The sequence below is a fragment of the Lissotriton vulgaris genome, chromosome 2_1, assembly GCF_964263255.1.
Source record: "Lissotriton vulgaris chromosome 2_1, aLisVul1.2, whole genome shotgun sequence".
Classification (NCBI taxonomy): domain Eukaryota; kingdom Metazoa; phylum Chordata; class Amphibia; order Caudata; family Salamandridae; genus Lissotriton; species Lissotriton vulgaris.
The window spans coordinates 626,611,886-626,635,951 of NC_141687.1; the positions used below are offsets into that span (position 1 = coordinate 626,611,886).

Here is a 24,066-nt window from a genome sequence, read left to right on the forward strand (position 1 = left end):
CACTCTGCTTTTAGGTACTATTTCTCTAAATTTGAAAATTTGTCACATGCATACTGGTTAATAATGGAGTGCAGTGCACACTGACACATCTGCACACATGCTGTACATCCATCCAGTACAATAGTTGAATTAAAAGGTGTGACCATGCACTGCATAATTGGACTTGCATTGAAAGTATATATTGCAAAGTATGTTGCACTGATTGCCGTGCAGGTTATCTCTGTGCAGACACACCTCAGTGATTTATGGAATAGGTGAGGCAAGCAGATATCTTCCCAGGACAAGTAGATTTCTGTAACATTTTGTCCATTGGCCAAGTAGATTTTTGTAAAATTTCCACACCCCTGCCCTAATACTCCCATTGCTAGAGCCCATTTTTTGTATAATTGGATATACACGCCTTGGAAAAGGACGGATGTACGCACTTTAAAAGCCTCCTTACCAGACATACGGAAAAATCCTAGAGGATTTTATGATGATGTACAGGCAGCCATTGATTCCTGTATCATGACCTCAGCAGATATTGATATGTTTTTTGGTATGGTCCTGCCACCAGGTATGTGGTGACTTACCCTGAAACAGGATCATGCCGTTGATTTGGGAGGAGATTGGGCTGCAATAATAGTAGCTGAAAGGGATAGGAAACCTGCTCAGAAACCTACTCAGCTTATATCTGCCTGGTAGCATACTTACTTATAATAAAACAATGGTTCCAGCAAGGAAAATAAATTGGACGCTCCTTACTGCTTGTAAGCAAGGACAGGGAGAGGCCATCCCTGATGTCTTTACTCGCTTAGAGGAAGTTTCCTCTAATGTATGTAATAGCCCTATTCTTCCTGTCCTTAAAAGAGGGGCTGGAATACAGGATAAAAGTTTATCAATTTGTGATTGATTTGAGAGAAAGTAACAAGATAGTAGTGTAGGAGAGTAGGGTCTGCAATCCTATGATCACCCAGATTTTTTGCTTTTGTTTCACTGGTTTACGACTTTCTCTGGCTGTGGGCCTGCCAATCAGACCCACAGCCTGGCTGTTCTCTCTCTAAATTACGATATGTACCCTAGGTGCATTTACCAATTGGTACTGGGCCACCTTATCAGACCCTGTAACTCAGGGCATAGGTGTACCCAGGGCCGCCATGGGCTGCAGCATGTATTATGCCACCCCTGGCTGGCCTCGTAAATTTGACACAACTGGCTGCACGACAGCTGGGGCGAAGACGTGTAACCACCCTTCGCTTTAGGTATAGTAGCTCTATATCTAACCATACAATGGACACCCGAGTTCCTATCAGTCACTCCTATGGCAGGCCTTGACAATCCTGAAGGCAGAGTGCATGGGCTCGTGTGAGTTAGGTTCAGGCCCGAGCCGAGCCCGGCTGCAGCTTGCGGAATCAAGACCCAATAGCTGTTCCATGATAACGCGTACCACATCGGTAACTTCGGTGTCGCGTTATCAAGGCATGTCGAGTAAGGTGTCATACGAATCGGGATGCTGCTCTCTCACCAACCCTGGCGACGAGGTTAGCATTCCGCCCTTCTAGAGGGACACGACATGTACGTAACTGTGAACCCCGGTTAAAGTTAACGAACGCCTCAGCTCCACAAAATGGATGCTGCCACCACAGACACAAGTCTGACCTCCTGCTGCTGGGAGTCCTTCCAGCGAGGAGCACTTGGACAAAGGGTTTCCTGTCGAGGGCGCTGTTCGCACCGTCCCAGACAGGGTTTGTGTATTCTGGGTAGATAGGGCTTTGGCGAGAAGGTGACTGCGGAGTGGCACCCCGGTGCTCACTACGCATCTGCCGGTTAGAACCAGTTCCAGGGGCGACAGCCCTGGCCTGGGGAAAGTCCGGCAGGGGAGAGGGGTGTAACTACCCCCCTTCCTGGTCCCACCCTTAGGGCAGGACCTAGTCATGTACCCACCCCTTTCTTTAGGATAAAGGCCGGAGCGGGGACCCTTCCAAATTAGATCATCTTTGAATCAAGAATACTTTCTACGAAAGGACTTCAAGACTCTTCTCAAGATTTCTCCCTTGTGGCTAAGGAGTAGTCACCCTGCATCAGCGGGCACCATCTAAGAACTCTGCGGTTTGCTGTAAGTCCTTCCTCAAGGAATCCGACGGCCCAGCTCGACGAGAACCGGCTTCCCTGGCACCTCTGACCTCTACCCACGACATCAGCTCAGCTGTGATCTGTGGGTGCGACGAGACCTCGAGGGACCGGCCATCATCAGAACCTGCACGCTCTTAAAAACCAGCACGACCATCGAGGTAACTCTCTGGTGAGTGCTCTGGGGTCCGAGAAGCCCCGACCCTGAGCCGCTCCAGCACCGAAGTGCAGTCTCCCAGCATCTCCACGATCTGCGTGGGGCCCTTCTGCTCGCTACTCAGCACGTTGTCTGGTCACTAGCCGCTGGCTTGTGCCCTTCTGTGACGACACCCGAGAATCAACACTGCCGGTCTGGTTGCTCCAGACTGGCCCTTGCTTCCATCTTTTCGAGAAGCACCCCGGACCCTCCTGGTCCACTCAAGACGCCGACAGCGACATCCGTCGTGGGACAGCTCGCACCTCCACCGTGGTCGCCGACAACGCCTCCTGGTCCGAGAGACTGCAGAGCCTAGCGTCGCCCACTCACCTGGTCGAGGTGACGGCCAACCGGTGCCTTCCTGGTACCCTCTGACTACTGGCTAGTAGTACGAACTTGGTCCCCTCTGCTTTCAGGTTTCATCAATCTCCGATCCAGGCTTGGATCTCTACGAACTGTTCAGCACTGGTCGCCGGCCAGCAACTCCTTTTTCTTCCGGCTCCTGGCTCGTCAGCGAAGACCCCGACGCCTGTAAGACTTGTGCAGCCGCAGCCCTCGTGGCTAGGTAACTCGGCATTTCAGTGCCTGCATAGCCTCCTTACTCTAGGGTCCCGAGTCCCTCGCTTCCGACTTGCCTTAACCTTTCCGTGTCCCCGGACACTTGTTTTAAACTGTGCACTTGAAGTATTTACTAAAGAGATTTGGTTTGTGCTTAGTACCCTGTCCTCATAAAGAGTACAGGGCTGTTGTGATTCTTAATAAATATCCTGTTTATTTTCATAACACTTGTGTGGTGTCCTTTCACTGGGTGTTCAAGGGGTACATGTGTGGTAAACAGCTGGCTTAACACGCCCTCTCGAGTCTTTAGCCTTAGACTGCTCGTATCCACGCTACTAGGATAGCTGGTCTATAGGTTGACTTACAACCAAACACCATAAGGGTCGTTGGAACGATACATAGCGGTCGCTAGAATAGCGAACGTTGCATATCGGGCCAACTTCTCACATTGGTGAGCAGCGGTTGGGATTTGAGCTTGCTGTTGTTTTACCACACGTATCCTAAGAATATCTTGTTGAAAGATCGCACAAGTACTGTTAGTACATATAACTAAAGCTTAGAATACTCTGAGTTCTACTGAACCAGCTGTTGTAGCTCCTCAAGGCTTAGCACACCTTGGCTACAACTCTTAGCAAGGGTACAGTAGGAAAACACATAGTGTAGGTAGGTGCATCACTTACACCACACTAGAAACAGTATGTCGGGCCAAGGAGGAAACTCTGAGTCTCCCCTTGTGTCAGTTGACCCTCCACAGGTCATCCCTTCAGGATATACTGTGCTGAGCTTCAAGGAGTTAAGACGATTGTGTCACTCCCGGAAGATTCAGCAGGGGTCTAACCCCACAACGTCCTTTCTGATTGGTCTCTTGGAGACTTATGATGCCAGAAGAGCTGAGAAACTTCGTAGCTCTTCTAATCCAGAAGGAGACATGCCTCCCCTCGAGGGAACCCGGGACGATCCTGACCTCATCCACCTCGCAACCGAGAACGAGGATGTGGAGGAGGATGAGGATGAGGATCTCTCTGGGGACGAGGCAGATAAGGGACAGGTAGAAGTCGTCAGACTAACACGGTCCAACTTAAGCAGGCACGATAGTGGTACGGGGGGAACCCCGGCGCTACTGTCGGTTCCGCTTAACCTGGGGAATGGACGAGCCCGATCTCTGTCAAGAGACTCTGGCAGATCCCTTCATACCAACGGCTCTCACAACTCTTCTCAAAGAGGGATGACGTCCCCTCAGAGGAGAGTGTACGAAGCGAAAGAAAGGGCAGCTAATCTAAGGATCGAAAGGGAAGAACTTGCCCTGGCCAAGGAAAAGCTTGCTTTCGCTAGAGAGCAACAGTTAAGTGGGGCAATCCCCACTGGTGGCAGCAATGTACCTAGTAATAGGGAAAAGAGTTTCGATACGAAACACCTTGGGAAGATAGTGCCCCCCTTTAAACAAGGGGACGACATCCACAAATGGATTACTGCTTTGGAGAGGGCCTGCACTGTGCAAGGTGTTCCCCAGAGTCAGTGGGCAGCTATCTTGTGGCTCTCCTTTGAAGGTAAAGGAAGAGACAAGCTCCTCACCACAAGGGTAGAGGACGCTAATAATTACCAAGTCTTGAAGAATACACTCGTTGAAGGGTTCGGCCTAACCACTGAGCAGTACAGGGTGCTGTTCAGGGATACCCAGAAAACGCAGTCTCAAGATTGGTCTGATTTTGTCGATTGTGCCACTAAGGCTTTTGAGGGCTGGTTGCTGGGCAGTAAGGTTACTGATTACGAGGGATTGTATAATTTGATGATGAGAGAACAAATTTTAAACAATTGTCAGAACCAGTTGTTGCATCAGCATCTTGTCGACTCGGATCTGACCTCTCCCCAAGAATTGGGGCAGAAGGCAGACAAATGGGTTCGTACGAGAGTTAAACAGAACCAGGGCCAGAATCAAGGTGGTCAGAAGAAAGCAGACCAAAAGGGTAAAGATTCTAAAGGGGAACAAAATGACCAGAAGTCTTCGACAGGTCCCCAACAACCCAAAGAGGGTGGGGGTCAGGCTCCCCAAAAGAAGAAAGAAGGCCAATCCAAACGATGGTGCCAGTACTGTAAAAGTAAATCTCACTGGTTTAGTGAGTGCACCAAGAAAGGAGGAGGGCAGACTCCTGCCACTGCAGCCCCTAAGGCACCTGTGCCCCCTAGTACAGTCAGCAGTGGTAGTGCGCCTCCCAAGGGTTTAGTAGGGTTAACCCTGGGTTCTGAGGGGCGTGACAACTTAGTTGGCACGCTCACTCAAGCTGTCCTTGTCAGTACAGGGGACGTGGACGTGTCCCCTGACGTAAGCCCCAATACCTTGGGAAAATACAGACAGACGCCTTTCATAAATGGAAAGATGGCTCAGGCCTATAGGGACACTTGTGCCAGCGTCACCATGGTGACGCCTAACTTTGTGGACCCTGGACAGATCATGCCAGGTACAGAATTCCTGGTGACCAATGCAAGCAATGTCACTACCAATCACAGTATGGCAATTGTAGCTTTCTCCTGGGGAGGGGTAACTGGCCAAAAGAAGGTTGTAGTTAGTCCAGACCTCCCAGTGGATTGTTTGTTGGGCAATGATTTGGAGTCGTCACAATGGTCAGAAGTGGAGCACCGGACTCACATGGAAATGTTAGGTTTGCCAGCACATGTGTTCGCTGTGACTAGGTCGCAGGTCAGGAAATGCCCCACTGAACAGGTGCTGGATCCTGGAACAACGGACCAGACACCTCCCAAGAAAAAGAGCAGTAGGGTTAAGGCTGTGCCTTCCCCCTTGCCCCAGGTCGAGGATCAAGTCTCAGAGGAGGCTGACCTACAGGAATTGAGGGAAACTGAGCCGAGAGAGTTCGAACTTGATCAAGTTGAATTCTTGGGCTCAGGGGGACCCTCAAGGGAAGATCTGGGGAAGGACCAGTTAGACTGCCCTTCTCTTGAACCCCTCAGACAGCAGGCTGCTGCTGAGGCTGCTGGGAACGCCACAGGTACCCACAAGGTATACTGGGAAGATGGACTCCTGTACACTGAGTCGAGAGACCCCAAGCCTGGCATGACCAGGAGGCTGGTCGTCCCCTTGTCTCAGCGTGGTTTCCTACTTACCTTGGCCCACGAGATTCCCTTAGCAGGTCACTTAGGCCAGACGAAAACGTGGGACAGGCTTGTCTCACACTTTCACTGGCCTCACATGAACGAAGATACCAAGGAGTTTTGCCGCTCCTGTGTCACTTGCCAAGCCAGTGGTAAGTCAGGTGGCACGACAAAGGCCTCCCTTATACCAATGCCTGTGGTGGGGGTGCCCTTTGAACGGGTGGGGATCGACATCGTCGGTCCCATGGAACCACCGACAGCGTCAGGGCACAAGTTTATACTGGTGGTAGTGGATCATGCCACCAGGTATCCTGAAGCTATTCCCCTTAGGACCACTACAGCACCTGTTGTGGCAAGAGCCCTAGTTGGAGTGTTCTCCAGAGTGGGCTTCCCTAAGGAGGTCGTCTCCGACAGAGGTGCAAACTTTATGTCGAGCTACTTAACTGCTATGTGGAAGGAATGTGGTGTCAACTACAAGTTCACTACACCCTATCATCCACAATGCAATGGGCTTGTTGAGAGATTCAACAGGACCCTAAAAGGGATGATTCATGGACTACCGGAAAAGCTTCGGCGTAGATGGGACGTCCTGATCCCCTGCCTCTTGTTCGCCTACAGAGAAGTCCCACAGAAGGGGGTTGGCTACAGCCCTTTTGAACTTTTGTACGGGCATCCTGTAAGAGGACCCCTGTGTTTGGTGAAGGAAGGATGGGAGAGACCTCTCAAAAAGCCTGCAGCCAACATAGTGGACTATGTGCTCGGCCTCCGCTCGCGGATGGCTGAGTACATGGAAAAGGCATCTGAAAACCTTAAGGCCAGCCAAGAACTCCAAAAAGCTTGGCATGACCAAAAGGCTGTCTTGACTGTTTATCAGCCCGGACAGAAGGTGTGGGTGTTGGAGCCAGTGGCCCCAGCAGCACTCAAGGACAAATGGTCCGGGCCCTACACCATCCTGGAGAAAAAGGGAGAGGTCACCTACCTGGTTGACCTAGGAACTCCCCGGAGCCCCCACAGGGTGCTTCATGTCAACAGGCTCAAGGCATATGTCGACAGGAAGGACATGAGTTTGCTCATGGCCCTAGATGAGGGACAGGAGGAGGAGAGTGACCCTCTCCCCGACCTGCTCACTCAGAATCCTGACGATGGATCGGTAGATGGTGTTGTCTTTTGTGGCAGCCTCTCCGAACATCAACAGAGCGACTGTAAACAGGTTCTTCAGTCGTTCAGACATATGTTTTCTCTAACACCCAGCCAGACCGATTGGTGTACCCATGAGGTTGACACTGGTGACAGCTTGCCCGTGAAGAGTAAAATCTACCGGCAGCCTGATCACGTTAGAGACTGCATCAAGAGTGAAGTGCAGAAAATGTTGGAGCTGGGAGTCATTGAACCCTCGGATAGCCCTTGGGCTAGTCCCGTAGTTCTAGTGCCGAAACCTCACACCCAGGGTGGTAAGAGAGAGATGAGGTTCTGCGTAGACTACAGGGGTCTCAATGCAGTCACTAAGACTGACGCCCACCCAATACCAAGGGCAGACGAGCTTATCGATAGATTGGCTTCGGCCAACTACCTAAGTACGTTTGACCTGACAGCTGGGTACTGGCAAATCAGGTTAGCTGAGGACGCCAAGCCTAAAACCGCATTTTCAACCCCTGGTGGGCATTATCAGTTTGTGGTGATGCCCTTTGGTCTGAAAAATGCACCTGCCACCTTCCAACGGTTGGTGAATCAAGTCCTTACTGGGCTGGATGACTTCTGTGCGGCGTATCTTGACGATATCGCTGTCTTTAGCTCCACCTGGGAGGATCACCTGGTCCACCTGCGGAAGACATTGGAGGCGCTGCAAGCAGCAGGCCTCACTATCAAGGCCACCAAGTGCCAGATAGGGCAGACACAGGTTGTATACCTGGGCCACCTTGTAGGTGGAGGTCAGGTTCAGCCACTGGAGAGCAAGATACAGTCAATCAGGGACTGGGCTCCTCCAACCACCCAGACTCAGGTTCGAGCTTTCTTGGGCCTGACTGGTTACTACAGGAAGTTTGTCAGGAACTATGGTTCCATCGTGACACCATTAAACGAACTGACAAGCAAGAAAATGCCAAAAAAGGTTCAGTGGACAGCGAGCTGTCAAAAAGCATTCGATGACCTAAAGCAGGCCATGTGCACGGCGCCTATCCTCAAGAGTCCGGACTACTCCAAACCATTCATTGTCTAAACAGATGCTTCTGAGTTGGGTGTGGGAGCTGTTCTTTCTCAACTGAATTTTGATGGTCAAGACCAGCCCATTGCTTTTATAAGCAGACGGCTGACCCCTAGAGAGAAAAATTGGTCAGCTATTGAGAGGGAGGCCTTTGCTGTGGTTTGGGCCCTGAAGAAGCTGAGGCCATACTTGTTTGGCACTCACTTCAAGATTCAGACCGACCATAAGCCCCTCTTGTGGCTAAATCAGATGAAGGATGAAAACCCCAAACTACTAAGGTGGTCCATTTCCCTACAGGGGATGGACTTTACAGTGGAACATAGACCTGGTACTGATCATGGCAATGCCGATGGGCTCTCCAGATATTTCCACTTAGAACAAGAAGACTCACCTGGTCAAGGTTAGCTTATTGTTCCGACGTTTGGGGGGGGGTCATGTAGGAGAGTAGGGTCTGCAATCCTATGATCACCCAGATTTTTTGCTTTTGTTTCACTGGTTTACGACTTTCTCTGGCTGTGGGCCTGCCAATCAGACCCACAGCCTGGCTGTTCTCTCTCTAAATTACGATATGTACCCTAGGTGCATTTACCAATTGGTACTGGGCCACCTTATCAGACCCTGTAACTCAGGGCATAGGTGTACCCAGGGCCGCCATGGGCTGCAGCATGTATTATGCCACCCCTGGCTGGCCTCGTAAATTTGACACAACTGGCTGCACGACAGCTGGGGCGAAGACGTGTAACCACCCTTCGCTTTAGGTATAGTAGCTCTATATCTAACCATACAATGGACACCCGAGTTCCTATCAGTCACTCCTATGGCAGGCCTTGACAATCCTGAAGGCAGAGTGCATGGGCTCGTGTGAGTTAGGTTCAGGCCCGAGCCGAGCCCGGCTGCAGCTTGCGGAATCAAGACCCAATAGCTGTTCCATGATAACGCGTACCACATCGGTAACTTCGGTGTCGCGTTATCAAGGCATGTCGAGTAAGGTGTCATACGAATCGGGATGCTGCCCTCTCACCAACCCTGGCGACGAGGTTAGCATTCCGCCCTTCTAGAGGGACACGACATGTACGTAACTGTGAACCCCGGTTAAAGTTAACGAAAGCCTCAGCTCCACAAAATGGATGCTGCCACCACAGACACAAGTCTGACCTCCTGCTGCTGGGAGTCCTTCCAGCGAGGAGCACTTGGACAAAGGGTTTCCTGTCGAGGGCGCTGTTCGCACCGTCCCAGACAGGGTTTGTGTATTCTGGGTAGGTAGGGCTTTGGCGAGAAGGTGACTGCGGAGTGGCACCCCGGTGCTCACTACGCATCTGCCGGTTAGAACCAGTTCCAGGGGCGACAGCCCTGGCCTGGGGAAAGTCCGGCAGGGGAGAGGGGTGTAACTACCCCCCTTCCTGGTCCCACCCTTAGGGCAGGACCTAGTCATGTACCCACCCCTTTCTTTAGGATAAAGGCCGGAGCGGGGACCCTTCCAAATTAGATCATCTTTGAATCAAGAATACTTTCTACGAAAGGACTTCAAGACTCTTCTCAAGATTTCTCCCTTGTGGCTAAGGAGTAGTCACCCTGCATCAGCGGGCACCATCTAAGAACTCTGCGGTTTGCTGTAAGTCCTTCCTCAAGGAATCCGACGGCCCAGCTCGACGAGAACCGGCTTCCCTGGCACCTCTGACCTCTACCCACGACATCAGCTCAGCTGTGATCTGTGGGTGCGACGAGACCTCGAGGGACCGGCCATCATCAGAACCTGCACGCTCTTAAAAACCAGCACGACCATCGAGGTAACTCTCTGGTGAGTGCTCTGGGGTCCGAGAAGCCCCGACCCTGAGCCGCTCCAGCACCGAAGTGCAGTCTCCCAGCATCTCCACGATCTGCGTGGGGCCCTTCTGCTCGCTGCTCAGCACGTTGTCTGGTCACTAGCCGCTGGCTTGTGCCCTTCTGTGACGACACCCGAGAATCAACACTGCCGGTCTGGTTGCTCCAGACTGGCCCTTGCTTCCATCTTTTCGAGAAGCACCCCGGACCCTCCTGGTCCACTCAAGACGCCGACAGCGACATCCGTCGTGGGACAGCTCGCACCTCCACCGTGGTCGCCGACAACGCCTCCTGGTCCGAGAGACTGCAGAGCCTAGCGTCGCCCACTCACCTGGTCGAGGTGACGGCCAACCGGTGCCTTCCTGGTACCCTCTGACTACTGGCTAGTAGTACGAACTTGGTCCCCTCTGCTTTCAGGTTTCATCAATCTCCGATCCAGGCTTGGATCTCTACGAACTGTTCAGCACTGGTCGCCGGCCAGCAACTCCTTTTTCTTCCGGCTCCTGGCTCGTCAGGGAAGACCCCGACGCCTGTAAGACTTGTGCAGCCGCAGCCCTCGTGGCTAGGTAACTCGGCATTTCAGTGCCTGCATAGCCTCCTTACTCTAGGGTCCCGAGTCCCTCGCTTCCGACTTGCCTTAACCTTTCCGTGTCCCCGGACACTTGTTTTAAACTGTGCACTTGAAGTATTTACTAAAGAGATTTGGTTTGTGCTTAGTACCCTGTCCTCATAAAGAGTACAGGGCTGTTGTGATTCTTAATAAATATCCTGTTTATTTTCATAACACTTGTGTGGTGTCCTTTCACTGGGTGTTCAAGGGGTACATGTGTGGTAAACAGCTGGCTTAACACGCCCTCTCGAGTCTTTAGCCTTAGACTGCTCGTATCCACGCTACTAGGATAGCTGGTCTATAGGTTGACTTACAACCAAACACCATAAGGGTCGTTGGAACGATACATAGCGGTCGCTAGAATAGCGAACGTTGCATATCGGGCCAACTTCTCACAAGTAGTCCCTCAATATCTTGTTGTTTCTCAGGTAAAGTTAATACACCTATGGGATTTGCGGTCCTCGGCCCCACTTTCTGGAACTCCCTCCCCCTTAAGGTCCGATCCATCCCTCTTTACCCTGATTTTCATAAGGCCTTAAAAACCCATCTCTTTCTGCAAGCATTCCCAGCCTAGTCCTCCCACAGCTGCCATCCGAGTTCTAAAAGTCCTCAGCGCCAAGAAACCGCTAGGTAAAAGCGCGCTTTATAAGTGTTTTTAAAATAAAATTTTAAATTAAATTACATTTTCTGGCATCCCCGTTCAAAGCCCTATTTCACAACAACTGAATGTTAGTACATGGGTCTCCAACATTTTCTGTAACAAAACTCAGTAGTGATGGAAAAGTGGCCACCCAGTAGTGATCACATTGGTGCATTAGCCAGGGTTTTCAGCAATAATGAAAGAAAAAAGAGGCTTTGAGAATTTGAACGGAAATATTACATGGGTACTAGATACAAACAATAGCTGCAATACTCCCTTGCACCAAGATAGAATTATGAATGATAAAATATCTCCAACTGAAATAATAGTTGTAAGTACATTTTTAAAATGTCAATTCTTTTTCTGTAGACATCAGTTTATGTGATGCGAAAATACAAAAGAAATGTCTTGAATGCAGGAGTTTTGTTTATTTAAATACAGGTTGGACTGCACACATGAGAACTACTCACAGGTACCTGGTGATCTACTGGTAGCTCAGGAGCCACTCATTGGAGAGATAGCAATGCAGAAGAAGGTTGCAAACAGACTACAGTGAAATTATTGCATCACTTAGCCTCCTTGGGACAAAGTATCTCTTTTCCAATTACAGTATTGTCAACAGAAGATTAGCTTTTTAGGTCTCCTCCTGTCGAAGGGGGTAAGACGGTACACCATCAAAGGATATAATTGGTGCAGAATTTGCAGAAACCACTGACGCAATCTAATATCTGTGCGTTTATTACCAAATTTTTCACGAATTACAAAACCCCTGCTTGCTTTTACATTAAAGCACGTATGCATGTGGCTTCCTTGGACTAATAAGTGTGAAGCTGTCTTTTTGTAATTGAAAAACATGCTTTATGTAACACTCCTGCTTTAGGTAAAAGCCTGATTATTACAATTTTTTGCATGTAAAAAATGGTTGCAGCTTGGCACGGTCCCATGTAGGAAGGAATAGGTCATGTGCATATTTCTCCTCCACATTGGACCCTACTGCAATAAAGCAATTTGAAATGTATATTTAAGATCACAAGTTGACAGTTATGGTACCACATTTAGTGGATATCTAAACAAAAAATTCAGACCCAGCACCTGTCCAGTGTGATATTAACAGGGTATGAGTTGACACTTTTTGCTGCAAACATCACTCTGAAATGCTGTAACATTTTGAATCCAGCCACTGTACAGCTCCTTTCTGAGTCCAAACAAGATGAGAAGCATAATTGCATATTTATTAGTGAGAAGGAGACTAAGGTACGGGTAGACCTGACAGATACCACTAAATCTGACCCACCAGGGGAACTGTCCGATGGTGGTGCATGTTACAAACTACCTGGTGGCTCTAGTACAGTGGCCTATACAATTACTCCCTTGAAATCTGTGGTTGAGTTATGTAAAATACAACAAATGTCAGAGCAATCTATGGAGCTGACAGCTTGGACTAGAGCCTGTAAATTAAGTAAAGATTTGACTGTAAATATCAATATATATGCCTTTGGAGTTGCCCACTCATTCGGACGATTCTAAAAACAGAAGGGGGCTTTTTGACTTTACATGGTGATAAGATACAGTATGGGGAATGAATAGTAAAGGTACTAGATACCTTGATGTTACCAAAAAGAGTTGCTATTGTTCAATGTTTTGTCCACAAGAAAATTATAAGCTGAGGTACTACAGGGAAATACTTTTGCCAAATGAAACAGCTAAAGGATCAGCCTATTTACAGTATAGTGTAATGTATATTGCAGGGACAGTTAGATAGACACCAGAAGTGAATATGTTTAATCAGACTCTAGATTGCATTAGGGAAGTACAGGAAGAAACTACGGAGGAAGAGAAGGAACAGTGTAAAAGATATGGGTGTCAGGATGCAACAGGATGTTGGATAGATCCGTCAGGAAAGCAAAGATGAATGCTTCCAAATTATTATGTGAATGCTATTGTTATCATGGCCCACAGTTCAGTCCACATCAGTGCTAAAGGAATAGTGGCCATGTCAGATCATGTATAGTTCAATAATCTGATTCCCAGGGTGGCATATTTCTATGTCAAGGGGTGCATGATGTGCCATACTTATAGCACAGGAAAGGGTACCCCATTTCAACAGGATATTTTGTACCCCCAGATCTGCCCTTTGAAGGTCTTGCAACCAGTTGAGATGTTTATGGGGAGGCCAGCAAATGTATGGGGTGTACCAAGATTAAGGACAATCTGACATGGACTTTACCATTATTGTTGATTACTATGTTGGCTAAAGATTTGCATTTTGGTACATTTACAGCTGATGGCCAGTTTCTCTCCCAGTCTTAAAGGTCCAGGTCACAAGCTGAGGCCTAGAGACGGTGTCTTTACCCAACAGTTTCAGAGGCCAGTGCAAGCTCTCTTCACCACCCAGACTGCTGTTAAGTGCACAGGGCACAGATACTGGATCCATGCTAGTGATGTGGAGAAAGCAAGCACCACTTCCTTTGCCATATGATCAGTGGATAACAAGAGGAATGATTTTGAATATGATCAGATCTCTCACCAAGTGCCTTTTGGAGATGGTGATCTTTCGAAACATGGTGAAGTGGTGTCATTGGAACAATAACTTGCTACCATCATGCCTGACCCAGATGAACAGATTCTGTTTGAACATCCTGACAATGTTCAGCCTTGATACAAAATGCGGCCACTGGCCAAAATACCTATAGTCTTTGATTGAAGAAACTATCTCTGGAGAGGTAGTAACCCATGCCGGTGGTCAAGACCGCCAACGTCCAGACCGGTACATCAGCTTGCCAGTGAGGCTTTGAAGCAAAAGACACTGGGGACTTAATGCTCTCTGATAGTGTGATGAGGGAATTTTGGGAGAATTGAGATTACATTACTCTTTTTCTGGCTGATCCTTACGCTACTCTTTGTTACCTTGACAATCAAATAACAAATACTACAGTAAGAGGAAGGAAGGTTAAGAAACATAAAGGTTGAATATAAAAGATCATTATAGGGAATAGTGTTAGATGTTCTTCTGAAATAGGTAGTTGTATATAGATTAGGTTGAAATGGGTAGAGTTGTCGATCTGCTATTAAGGCCCTTTGAGAAGGTGTTTTTTTACCTATTCGGAGGAATAAAAGTACTTGCCCCGAATGCCCCCGCTAAAAGCTGACAGTTTTGGATTAGAAAGAGAACAAGCATTGGCACAGCCAATTGGTCTCGCCTTTGTGGCCTTATAAGAGTTTAGCCAGAGCTATTGACTATGCCAATGTATTTAAGCTGTGTTGTAGAGAAGTGTAGCTGCTGGGCAGCATGCTGAAAAGTTTTAATAAAAAAGTGTCAGAAGCATTTTTGTTACCTTATATATAACCAAGAAGGCATTATGTACAACTGAACAACCATATTAAACAAGCATTGGGATAGTCTATAGGTCTCGCCTTTGGGACCTCATAAGTGTTTAGCCATGCATCAGTTGAAGTTGTTGCACCAAGGATATTGTACTGCATAACTAAATACTTGCAAGATTCCAAAGGTGAGACCTATTGGCTATGCCAATGCTTTTTTTTTTGCAACGTAACAAATGATCTTACAAGTGACAGCTCATGTGCTGTCTCAGACAAGACCAAAAAAATAGACAATCAGGGAACAAGAGAGGACTTTGCAGCAAAACCACTCAAGAGTTTAAAAAAACTAGCTTGTTGCAACACACCAAGGAAAATAAATACAATTCAAAACATCAAATAACTTATTAGCAGAGCAAGATTTCTTTACATTAATACAATTGCTGATTATATCAAGAATCGGTTGGAGAAAAGCCTCGACCATGTGACTTTCAAACGTCAGCTCACCTCCACTGAAAGATGTGCTAAATTAAGCACCAATTCAATCACTATCACCTAATGGTTAGACCATATCACAGTGGTGCTCGAATCCTTGAGCGGGCTGACTGCTGATTTAAAGGCTGGCAAAAAAACAAAGCCATATACCAAGCTAGAATTGTAAACCTCACACTTGAAATCCGTAAGTTCAAACACACAAAATATTGGGCAAGTTTACTCAAGAACAGCTTCCTAAATATGGAACATGACTTACTATCCGAAAATATCCAAAATTGCCCAATAAATTGACAATGAAACTGCTATTCAATGCATGCTTTGTGACAATACCGATATTATTCCCCAAGCAGACAATACATAAACAACCAGACTAATCACAATAATCATTGAGGGCCTGTGTGCGCTGCAATTTACATGAAAACAATTTCAAAGGCCACGGGCGCTGCACTTAACATGAATCCAATTTCAAAGGCCCACATCAACCTCGCAGCAGCGCACTATTAAGAAAAGAAAAGCAGAAAGTCAACAAGAACGACGTGTTTTTTCAGGATTATGAAAGCACACATCAGGTTTGAGAATCCATTTTTATTTTAGTGCGGGGCTGTGGACTGCGTGAAGTGTGCCTAATGCATCTCAGCCCTCGTGTAGTACCAAACTTCTCTTAAAGTTGCTAATTAACAAAAAAATTGCCACACACTCGTTGAATGTTAGAGGCTTCAATTCTCTCCCCGCAGGCAGCCATTGACGCTCTACAGGTGGCGAGGACTACCCTGGTCACTTACGAGATTTTGTATTTTTTGGGGCATTCTCCCACTAGGGAGACCTCATACGGTGGTCTCGTGGCCATAAAGGCTTCTGTTTTCTAATGATATATTCAAGCTGGTTGGTCGGTACACAAATTCTTCAAGGATAGCGAGCTGCCAGCACTTCTTTCTGCAGGAGGTGCAGAGTTCCCAACTAAAATAAAGTATGGCACAATAAATTACATGTGAAAGGTCAATTTCCAGTCCTCCTCCTGTCATAATAAATAGGATGCACCCTGGCTGGCTGTAACCTGTGAGTGCACCTCAGCCTCACTCTGAGGATTACCCAATGCGGATTGTGGCTGCTGACAGGTCAGGTTGCAAAACACATCTGCTCACATTTAGTTGATTTGCTTTGTCCTCATGTTACCACAATTGGATTTTTACTCAATCTCAATTATACAGCATGGTCTAATGGCACAATCTCAGGTATTTCAATTAATAACTATAATGCTGAAAATTACAGGTAATGACTCTGGCCTAAAATAAATCTTGCCAGGGCTGATTTTAATTACTATTTAAAAATAGATGCACAATCTTTGTCTGTGTTTGGCAGAGCTAGATAAACAATTGGTTTTTAAGATACACAATTCCAGCTTGTAACTGACAGGCACCTCAAAAATTGTGTTGTTACGTGACGACTGGGTTAGCTACGGTTGGTAGGCTGCTTGGTCTGAGAATCCGGCCGTTACACTGGCAGGCTGTCCCACGGCGGTGCCTATAAAAAAGGCCCCATCAATGGGAATGCCAAAGCAAATTCCTGCAGGGCATGGACTGTCAAGTCCATACCATGCAGGAACTGGGGGTACATTCACATACGAGAGCATAACATGTGCCACCCTGCATGCATCCCCAGGTGTACAATCTTGTATAGGCTCCCAACATTTCCCCACCCCACGAACAGAACTCCAGTTGAGAATTTTTTGTGAAATTTTATATTGGTACTGCCGTTGAAGGCCTGTGCTTTTCCAAAGCCGAAGTGTACTTGCTTGTGTAACCAATTCATGCCAAGGTGTGTGTATCTGAATTGCAAACCTTAAGACCCATCATGTGGTGCTGTATGCGTGGCAATGCACCATATTTTCACTTTTTAAGCAAAAGTTTGGAGTGATTTTTGCACTAATATTTTTCGCTGCACCTAAACGCGCAGTCTGGTACTTGCCGCACATAACATTGGCTGCAACGCACAGAGACCATACAATGCCGCACAACGAGGAAAAAAATTAGAGGGAACATTACCCACGACAAACTGGAGCAAGCCTATTTCTCATTACTGTTGTGGAGTTTACATAATTAGATTAGGGACATATGCACTGCTTGCTTTTCGATAGGGAATGAATGATTGGACTAAGAGTGAGGCAAACCAGATAAGTCTATGTTGCATTATATAGGTACCTAAAATATTGCACTGAGTTTGCATTACTTCAGTAAAGGGCATGGAAGTGTAATGTGCTGTATGATCAAACAGTTATAAGGTCACAAAGGCAAGAACTATTGGCTATGCCAATGCTTGTTGATATATTGAAAGAGTCACGTGGGCAGGATAACTCAGTCCGTAGGAGTAAACTTATACTAAATTACTTCAGTTCTGTTCCCAAGCACTTTATGTAGCCCCTACACATTGTTGTTTTTCTATAAAGTTCAACAATTAGGCTGGGAAAATGAGGCAGCCTGCGACCACGTGTTTTATTAAGTGAGGCTGCAGGCCCACGTGCTTAATAAAGAGACAAACAGTAGAAGACAGTTTTCACTTGTAGGTGGGTACTTAGTGAGCCACTTGACTTCCTTGATGGAGGGTGACCAATCTGCCCACGCCTCTAGAATAGTACGTGCGTCGCAGACAAGCAGCTATTCTTCCTAACACATAACCTCCGGGTTGTGACTCGAATAAATAAGAGCTGCTACAGGATCACATTAGATGGAGTGATGTGCTTCGGACACCGCGCGTCAAATAAATTCCAACAAAGCTGTGCATCCTGCCTAAGTGGTTGAGACCGACTTTAATGGCACTTCGTTTTAACTTGGTAAGAATGCTTATGCTCTCTGCTCAAGAGCAGACTCGGTACTCTCAGCTCCTCGCCTTGCTATAAAGCCCGTTCCCCCACACCCTGTCTTCTCTTCTCCGGTTACCGGCTCCCCCACTCACCCACGTACAGCACTCGCTTGGTGGTCGCCATCTTTGCCCGTGACCTCACACTTCAGCAGCGATACTGAAGACGGACTCTCAACCTCCTTCAACGATTCAAGGCGACCAAACCCGGCCCCGAAAAGACTGACATTACCCATCACGCTTTCACGGAGATGGAGGACGTAAGGAGAGGCAGCTGAAATAAAGCCGTTTTTGGTGTACAAACATCGGTATTCTTCCGACAAAATCTGAACCTTTTGACATGTCGAATCTATTGTTTGTTATTAATCTTTCTCAATTACTTTAATCCGTTCTTTTAGTACTTCCGGATCGTATGACAGCCCAACCAATGTGCGCACTCATGTCGAGAATATCATAGACTGCGAGGGACTTTAATGTATATTGTGATCAAGGACTGGAGGGACATTGGTGGCGTCTTGGCCAATTCTATGTCAGGAAGCGGAGGCGAGGATTTTGCTAGTCCTTTCTTCATTTTTAATGACAGCAAGTTAAAAGAATAAAGAAAAAATACATCGAACCATGAACTACCCTAACCAACATGGCAGCGGTAGTCATGGTGACCCAATGGCCAATCAGAGTCCATACAATAGCATAAAGAGGTCCCACGACGGAAGTCCTTCCTCTTTCTTCATTGCTGCCGCGTTCAAGATAAGTCGTTTTCTCCTCATACTTCTCTTGTGGCGTGGCAGTGTTATTTGGTTGTTTTGACAGCGTATTTGCCGTATTTGATATTTATTGTCTTTCAAGACTGTGTTTCTCTGACGCGGTAGGCACTTTGGCCCGAGCGTCTCTGTGGTGCGCCTGCGTGGGTCTGTCACGTCGTCTTTCTGACGTGGACCGGCTTTTCTCCTCAGCGCTTCCCTGCGCTTGAGGAGAGCAGTGCACCGAGGCTTTGGCGCTTCGTGTATCTTTCTGCCTCGTTCCCCACACTGACGCTGCTGGTGGCGGCAAGATCGTGTTGACTGGATTTTTTCCCTGATATTTATTAAAAATCTTTAAATCAGGATTCAGTCGGTTTTTGAGTGTTTTTGCTTGACGATTTTATTTTTGTGGGTGCCTGTGTGGGGAACATCCCCTGTTAATTAGTTTGGGGTGTTTTCTTTTGTATGGGTGCCCGGTCATCTGCGCAAATGCAGGCTCGTCAGGATATTGATATGGCTGTTGACTCTGAACAGCCTCCTCAGCCCTTAGTGCGCCCTCCTGTAGAGGTGGACAGACTCCTATCTTCGGCTATAGCCCAGGCTTTGGCACCTCTACAGGATAGTGTCAATAAACTGTCTGCCCATGTTTTTAAATCTGGTTCAGGTGTTTTTGGGGACAGTGGGGCTGGGCCTAGTGGAGTGATTTCTGTTCCTTCACGCACGGCCAGAAAGCGTGACGCGGGGCACCTGGAAGGCTTCAACAGACTTGCTGAGGTATTCCATAAGAGTGCGCGCACGCTAAGAAGCGCACCCTTCCGGGGGGACGACTCACCCGGGAATATTGGTGGTACTTCCACCCAAGACCTTGACCCGGAAGAAGGGTTTCCCTCAGAGGGAATTGATGACGAGGATGACTTTGAGGAAGAAGATGATGACGCATCTTCTGAGGATATGTCTGACATTAGTAGGTCTTGGCGCCCTAAATCTAATGTCTCTGATTGTGGGGAAGGTGACTTTGTTGCCCCAGATATGTTTGATCCTAATTCTATTTATAGACCGCGCTCCTCGGAGTGGGTCCCTGAAAAATCTACGGCTGATTATGTGGCCGCTAAGCTTAGACAGCCCCTTTCTCAAGATGTCAGATTACGTTTACGCTCTGAGTGTCCTCGCCCTTCTCTTCCCAATAGAGTGGCATCTACGCCAGAAATAGATCCAAAGTTGTGTACTTTTTTCGCTAAGTATGTAAAGGACCCCAAGAAAGGAATTGACAGATCTTGGAAGGCTTGTCAAGATAAGCTGTTGGATGTTGTAGGTCCTCTGACCAAAATCATTGAGCTTGCTCAACGCTCTAAAGAATCTGGTATGCCTCTACCTGTAGATGACGTGGCTGGATGGGCACAGAGGGCAGTTTGCCTCCTTGGCAATGCCAACTGTGCTCTCTCTGCGGAGCGTCGTAGATCTCTTCTGCTTAAGATTGACCCTAAACTGGGTGAATTATCATCCTCAGAGGCAGGTTCAGTAGCGCAGGGTACTTTGTTTGGCGATCCCTTTGTCAAAGAACTTGGCAAATTTGTGGCTACTTTTTCGGCCCTTGACAAGGCCCAGGCTTCAATGAAAAAGATGTTCCCTAAAAAGGTTTTTGGTGGGGCCGGCAGAGGCAGGGGTCGCTCTTCCGGCCGCCAATTTCAACAAGGTCCCAATAGAGGTCAGTTCAAAAGGAACAACGGATGGAACGACGGACGTCAAGGTTCCTTTTATCCTTCCCGAGGAGGCAGAGGACAGGGCAGAGGACGTGGTGGCAACCAATACAACGCCAAAGGATTCAACGGTGAGTTTTTCCATCATCTCTCCAGAACGTCTGGGGGGAAGGATTGCTCTTTTTCTTCAGGCATGGTCACGTCTCACATCAGACCCTTGGGTTCTAGAAACGGTTCAAGGCTTTCACATAGAGTTTTACGGCTCCCCTGTTCAACTCTCGCGTCCTCGACCGTTGGTTTTTTCTCTTGCAGACCAAGAGCTTATAGACGTGGAAATTCATGCTATGCTGCGAAAAGGCGCTATCTCTCTTTCCTCTCTTCATCCAAACGGTTTTCTCAGCAACATCTTTCTGGTCGAGAAAAAAGACAAAGGGTTCAGACCAGTCATCAATCTCCGTTCGTTCAACGAATGGCTCATATACAGACATTTCAAGATGGAAGGCATCCATCTTTTGAGGGATCTTCTTCTGCAAAACGATTGGTTGGTACGTTTGGATCTGAAGGACGCTTATCTTTCAGTCCCAATTTACCCTCCACATCGTCGATTCCTCCAATTCAGTTGGAGAGAACAGATTTACGAGTTTCTTACTCTCCCCTTTGGCCTTTCCTCTGCTCCTTGGTGCTTCACCAAGCTCCTACATCCTGTAGTGGAACACCTCCGTACCATGGGATTTCGTCTGATAATTTATTTGGACGACATTCTTTTAATGAATCAGTCCAAAGTCCTCCTCCTCCATCAACTTCAGATGACCATAACTACTCTTCAATCTCTGGGGTTCATCATCAACGCCCAGAAATCAGAGCTAATCCCTCAACAGGAGATGATTTTTCTAGGATTTCTGATAAAGACTACGGAGGCGACGTTACATCTCCCTTCTCAAAAGATCATAAAAATCAAGAAGGAGATTCGCAAAGTCCTCCGTCGAGACAGGATTTCCCTCCGTCTCCTGGCCAGGATAGTGGGCTTACTATCCTCGTCGATTCAGGCCATTTTTCCAGGCCCGCTTCATTACAGAGCTCTCCAAAGACTCAAAGCGTTTCATCTCCGCAAAGGCCTCACTTATTCGGAACTCATTTCTTTATCCATGGAAGCAAGGTCGGAACTCCTTTGGTGGCTGGATCACATGGATGCGTGGAATGGGAAGGCGATTTTTGGCTCCCGTCCGGATCTGGTGATCGAGTCGGATGCCAGCCGCCAAGGATGGGGTGCCCGGTGCGGCTCCCTTTCTGTGGGAGGCAGATGGACGGAGGAGGAACTTCATCTCCACATCAATTGCTTGGAACTCCTTGCGGGTTCGTTCGCCATTCGCTCGTTCACAACGAACAAGGTCTCGTGTTGTGTCCTCCTTCGGATGGACAACACGACGGCAGTCAGGTATATCAATCGCCTGGGCGGCACCCACTCCAAAGTCCTAGCGGACCTAGCAAAGGACTTCTGGAACTATTGTCTTCTTCGCCAGATTTCAGTCCTGGCAGAGTATCTTCCCGGCGAATTGAACTCTGTAGCGGATTGGCAATCCAGGAACTTCCGGGATGCCAGCGATTGGAGGCTGGATCCGGCGGTCTTTCAAATGATCTCAGAGATTTGGGGCCTTCCTCAGGTGGACTTGTTTGCGTCCAGATGGAACGCCCAACTTCCCAGGTTCTTCAGCTGGAAACCGGATCCGGGTGCGGAAGCAGTGGATGCGTTCCTTCAAGACTGGTCCCGGTTTCCAGCTTACGCCTTTCCCCCGTTCTTATTCATTCAAAGGGTGGCAGCCCAGGTCCGCAGACAACGAGCCTCTCTCATATTGATCACTCCTATATGGAAAGCTCAATGCTGGTTCCCTTCTCTTCTGGAGTTATCTTGGGACAGTCCTATTCGGCTCCCCTTATCCAATCTCATTCTGACGGATCCATTGGGTCATCCACATCCTCTGGTTCTCCAAGGCCATCTACGTCTCATGGCCTGGAGGATTTCAGGGGACGTTGGTCTAACGACTCACTTTCGAAAGACGCTGAGCTCCTCATTCAACGAGCATGGGCCCCTAGTACCACTAAACGATACCGGTCGGCCTGGAACAGATGGGTTCGTTGGTGTGTGGCAAAACACTTGGATCCCGTGGGCTCTCCTGTGACTGAAGTTATTAACTTCCTTGCTAAGCTTTTTCAGGACAAACTTGCTTATTGTACCATCAATTCCTTCAGGTCAGCAATTTCTGCGGGTCATGCCCTTGTGGATGGTTCTCCGGTGGGTGAACACCCTTGGGTTTGCAAACTACTCAGGGGTATTCGCCTTTCGCGCCCTCCAGAACCACGTTATTCTGGTCTTTGGGATGTGAATGTGGTTTTACGTTTCCTCACTTCCTGGCAGGATAACGAATATCTTTCACGCAAGGAGCTTTCGGCTAAGTTGGCTATTCTCCTTTGTCTCATTTCCTGCAAAAGGGCTTCTGATGTTCGGGCTCTTGATATTTCTGCCAGAATTTTTACACCAGAAGGTGTTACTTTTACTGTCTCTAGACGAACAAAGTGTAATACCAGGTCAGTATCTTATCCAGCCTTTCCGGAGGCACCTAAACTTTGTGTGGTTCGTTGCCTCAAGGCTTATGAGAATGTAACTTTGGAATTGCGCCCCCCGGGCGAAAGACAATTACTAATTGCGATTAAGAAACCTTTCAAAGCGGTTTCTTCTCCCACCATTGCCAGATGGGTCAGGTGGATCATGTCCGAAGCAGGTATTAATACTTCAAACTTTGGCGCTCACTCCACGAGAGGCGCCATGGCTTCCAAGGCTGTCCAGGTTGGGGGCAGATTGGAAGATATCATGAATGCCGCGGATTGGTCTTCGGATTCAACTTTTAAGAAGTTTTATTTTAAACCAATCCATGAGGCAACTTCTTTGGTGGTGAGTAAGCTTTAAACAAGCAAAATCCTCGCCTCCGCTTCCTGACATAGAATGAGAAATTTCCTAGTTCACACAATGGAAAGTTTCAATTCTATTAAGGACGCGGAGGCGAGGATTTTCCCACCCTGGCTTTTTCTAGCCTTCCCTCCCGATCTTATGTAATTCAAACTCTGATCTTCATTCGAGGGAAGTATTATGTTTTATTATAAATGATGTATACATTGAATGATATGTTTTATGCATATTTACTGCTTCTGTTGCAGTTGTTTTTTACCCTCTTCCTTTGCATTGTATAAGATGCTTCAGCATTGTTCTGGACGAGATATTATTATTTTTTATCTCTTCCCTAGGCTCCGATCAGAAAACGGACTAAAGGGTAGGAGACTTCTTTTCACCGGCAGCAGAGAAAGAGGAAGGACTTCCGTCGTGGGACCTCTTTATGCTATTGTATGGACTCTGATTGGCCATTGGGTCACCATGACTACCGCTGCCATGTTGGTTAGGGTAGTTCATGGTTCGATGTATTTTTTCTTTATTCTTTTAACTTGCTGTCATTAAAAATGAAGAAAGGACTAGCAAAATCCTCGCCTCCGCGTCCTTAATAGAATTGAAACTTTCCATTGTGTGAACTAGGAAATTTCTCATTCTAATGCGGTGCATAGAATTCCGACGCGCTCATTGGCTGTCGAGTCCGCTACCGTTCGTGTGGGCGCTCTACCCTTGTCTGAGCTGTTCTTTGTTATGAGACATGTAGGTCCCGTACAGTTCGGAGCGTGT

At 47.7% G+C, this 24,066-nt stretch overlaps 2 protein-coding genes across 2 annotated transcripts in view; one reads left to right on the top strand and one right to left on the bottom strand.

Annotated features, from left to right (window-relative positions):
* Positions 1-18,133, bottom strand: part of PPIE (peptidylprolyl isomerase E) — a 189,830-nt gene extending 171,697 nt beyond the window's left edge. Inside the window, exon 1 of the mRNA XM_086955749.1 lies at positions 18,002-18,133. Coding sequence (XP_086811875.1) covers positions 18,002-18,032 — 31 coding nt within the window. The 5' untranslated portion in view covers positions 18,033-18,133. The remainder of the gene's footprint in view (positions 1-18,001) is intronic.
* Positions 18,134-19,110: 977 nt separating this feature from the next.
* Positions 19,111-23,662, top strand: LOC147730882 (uncharacterized). Its single transcript, XM_086954123.1, has 2 exons — positions 19,111-20,473; positions 23,640-23,662. The coding sequence occupies exons 1-2, from the start codon at positions 19,111-19,113 to the stop codon at positions 23,660-23,662; spliced, it is 1,386 nt and encodes a 461-aa protein (XP_086810249.1).
* The last annotated feature ends 404 nt before the right edge of the window (positions 23,663-24,066 follow it).

Excerpts from the sequence above, each read along its gene's own strand:
- LOC147730882 (XM_086954123.1), top strand. The coding sequence starts at position 19,111 with ATGGGTGCCCGGTCATCTGCGCAAATGCAGGCTCGTCAGGATATTGAT. Across the intron at positions 20,474-23,639 it reads CAACGCCAAAGGATTCAACG|GCTCCGATCAGAAAACGGAC; the intron begins GTGAGTTTTTCC and ends TCTCTTCCCTAG.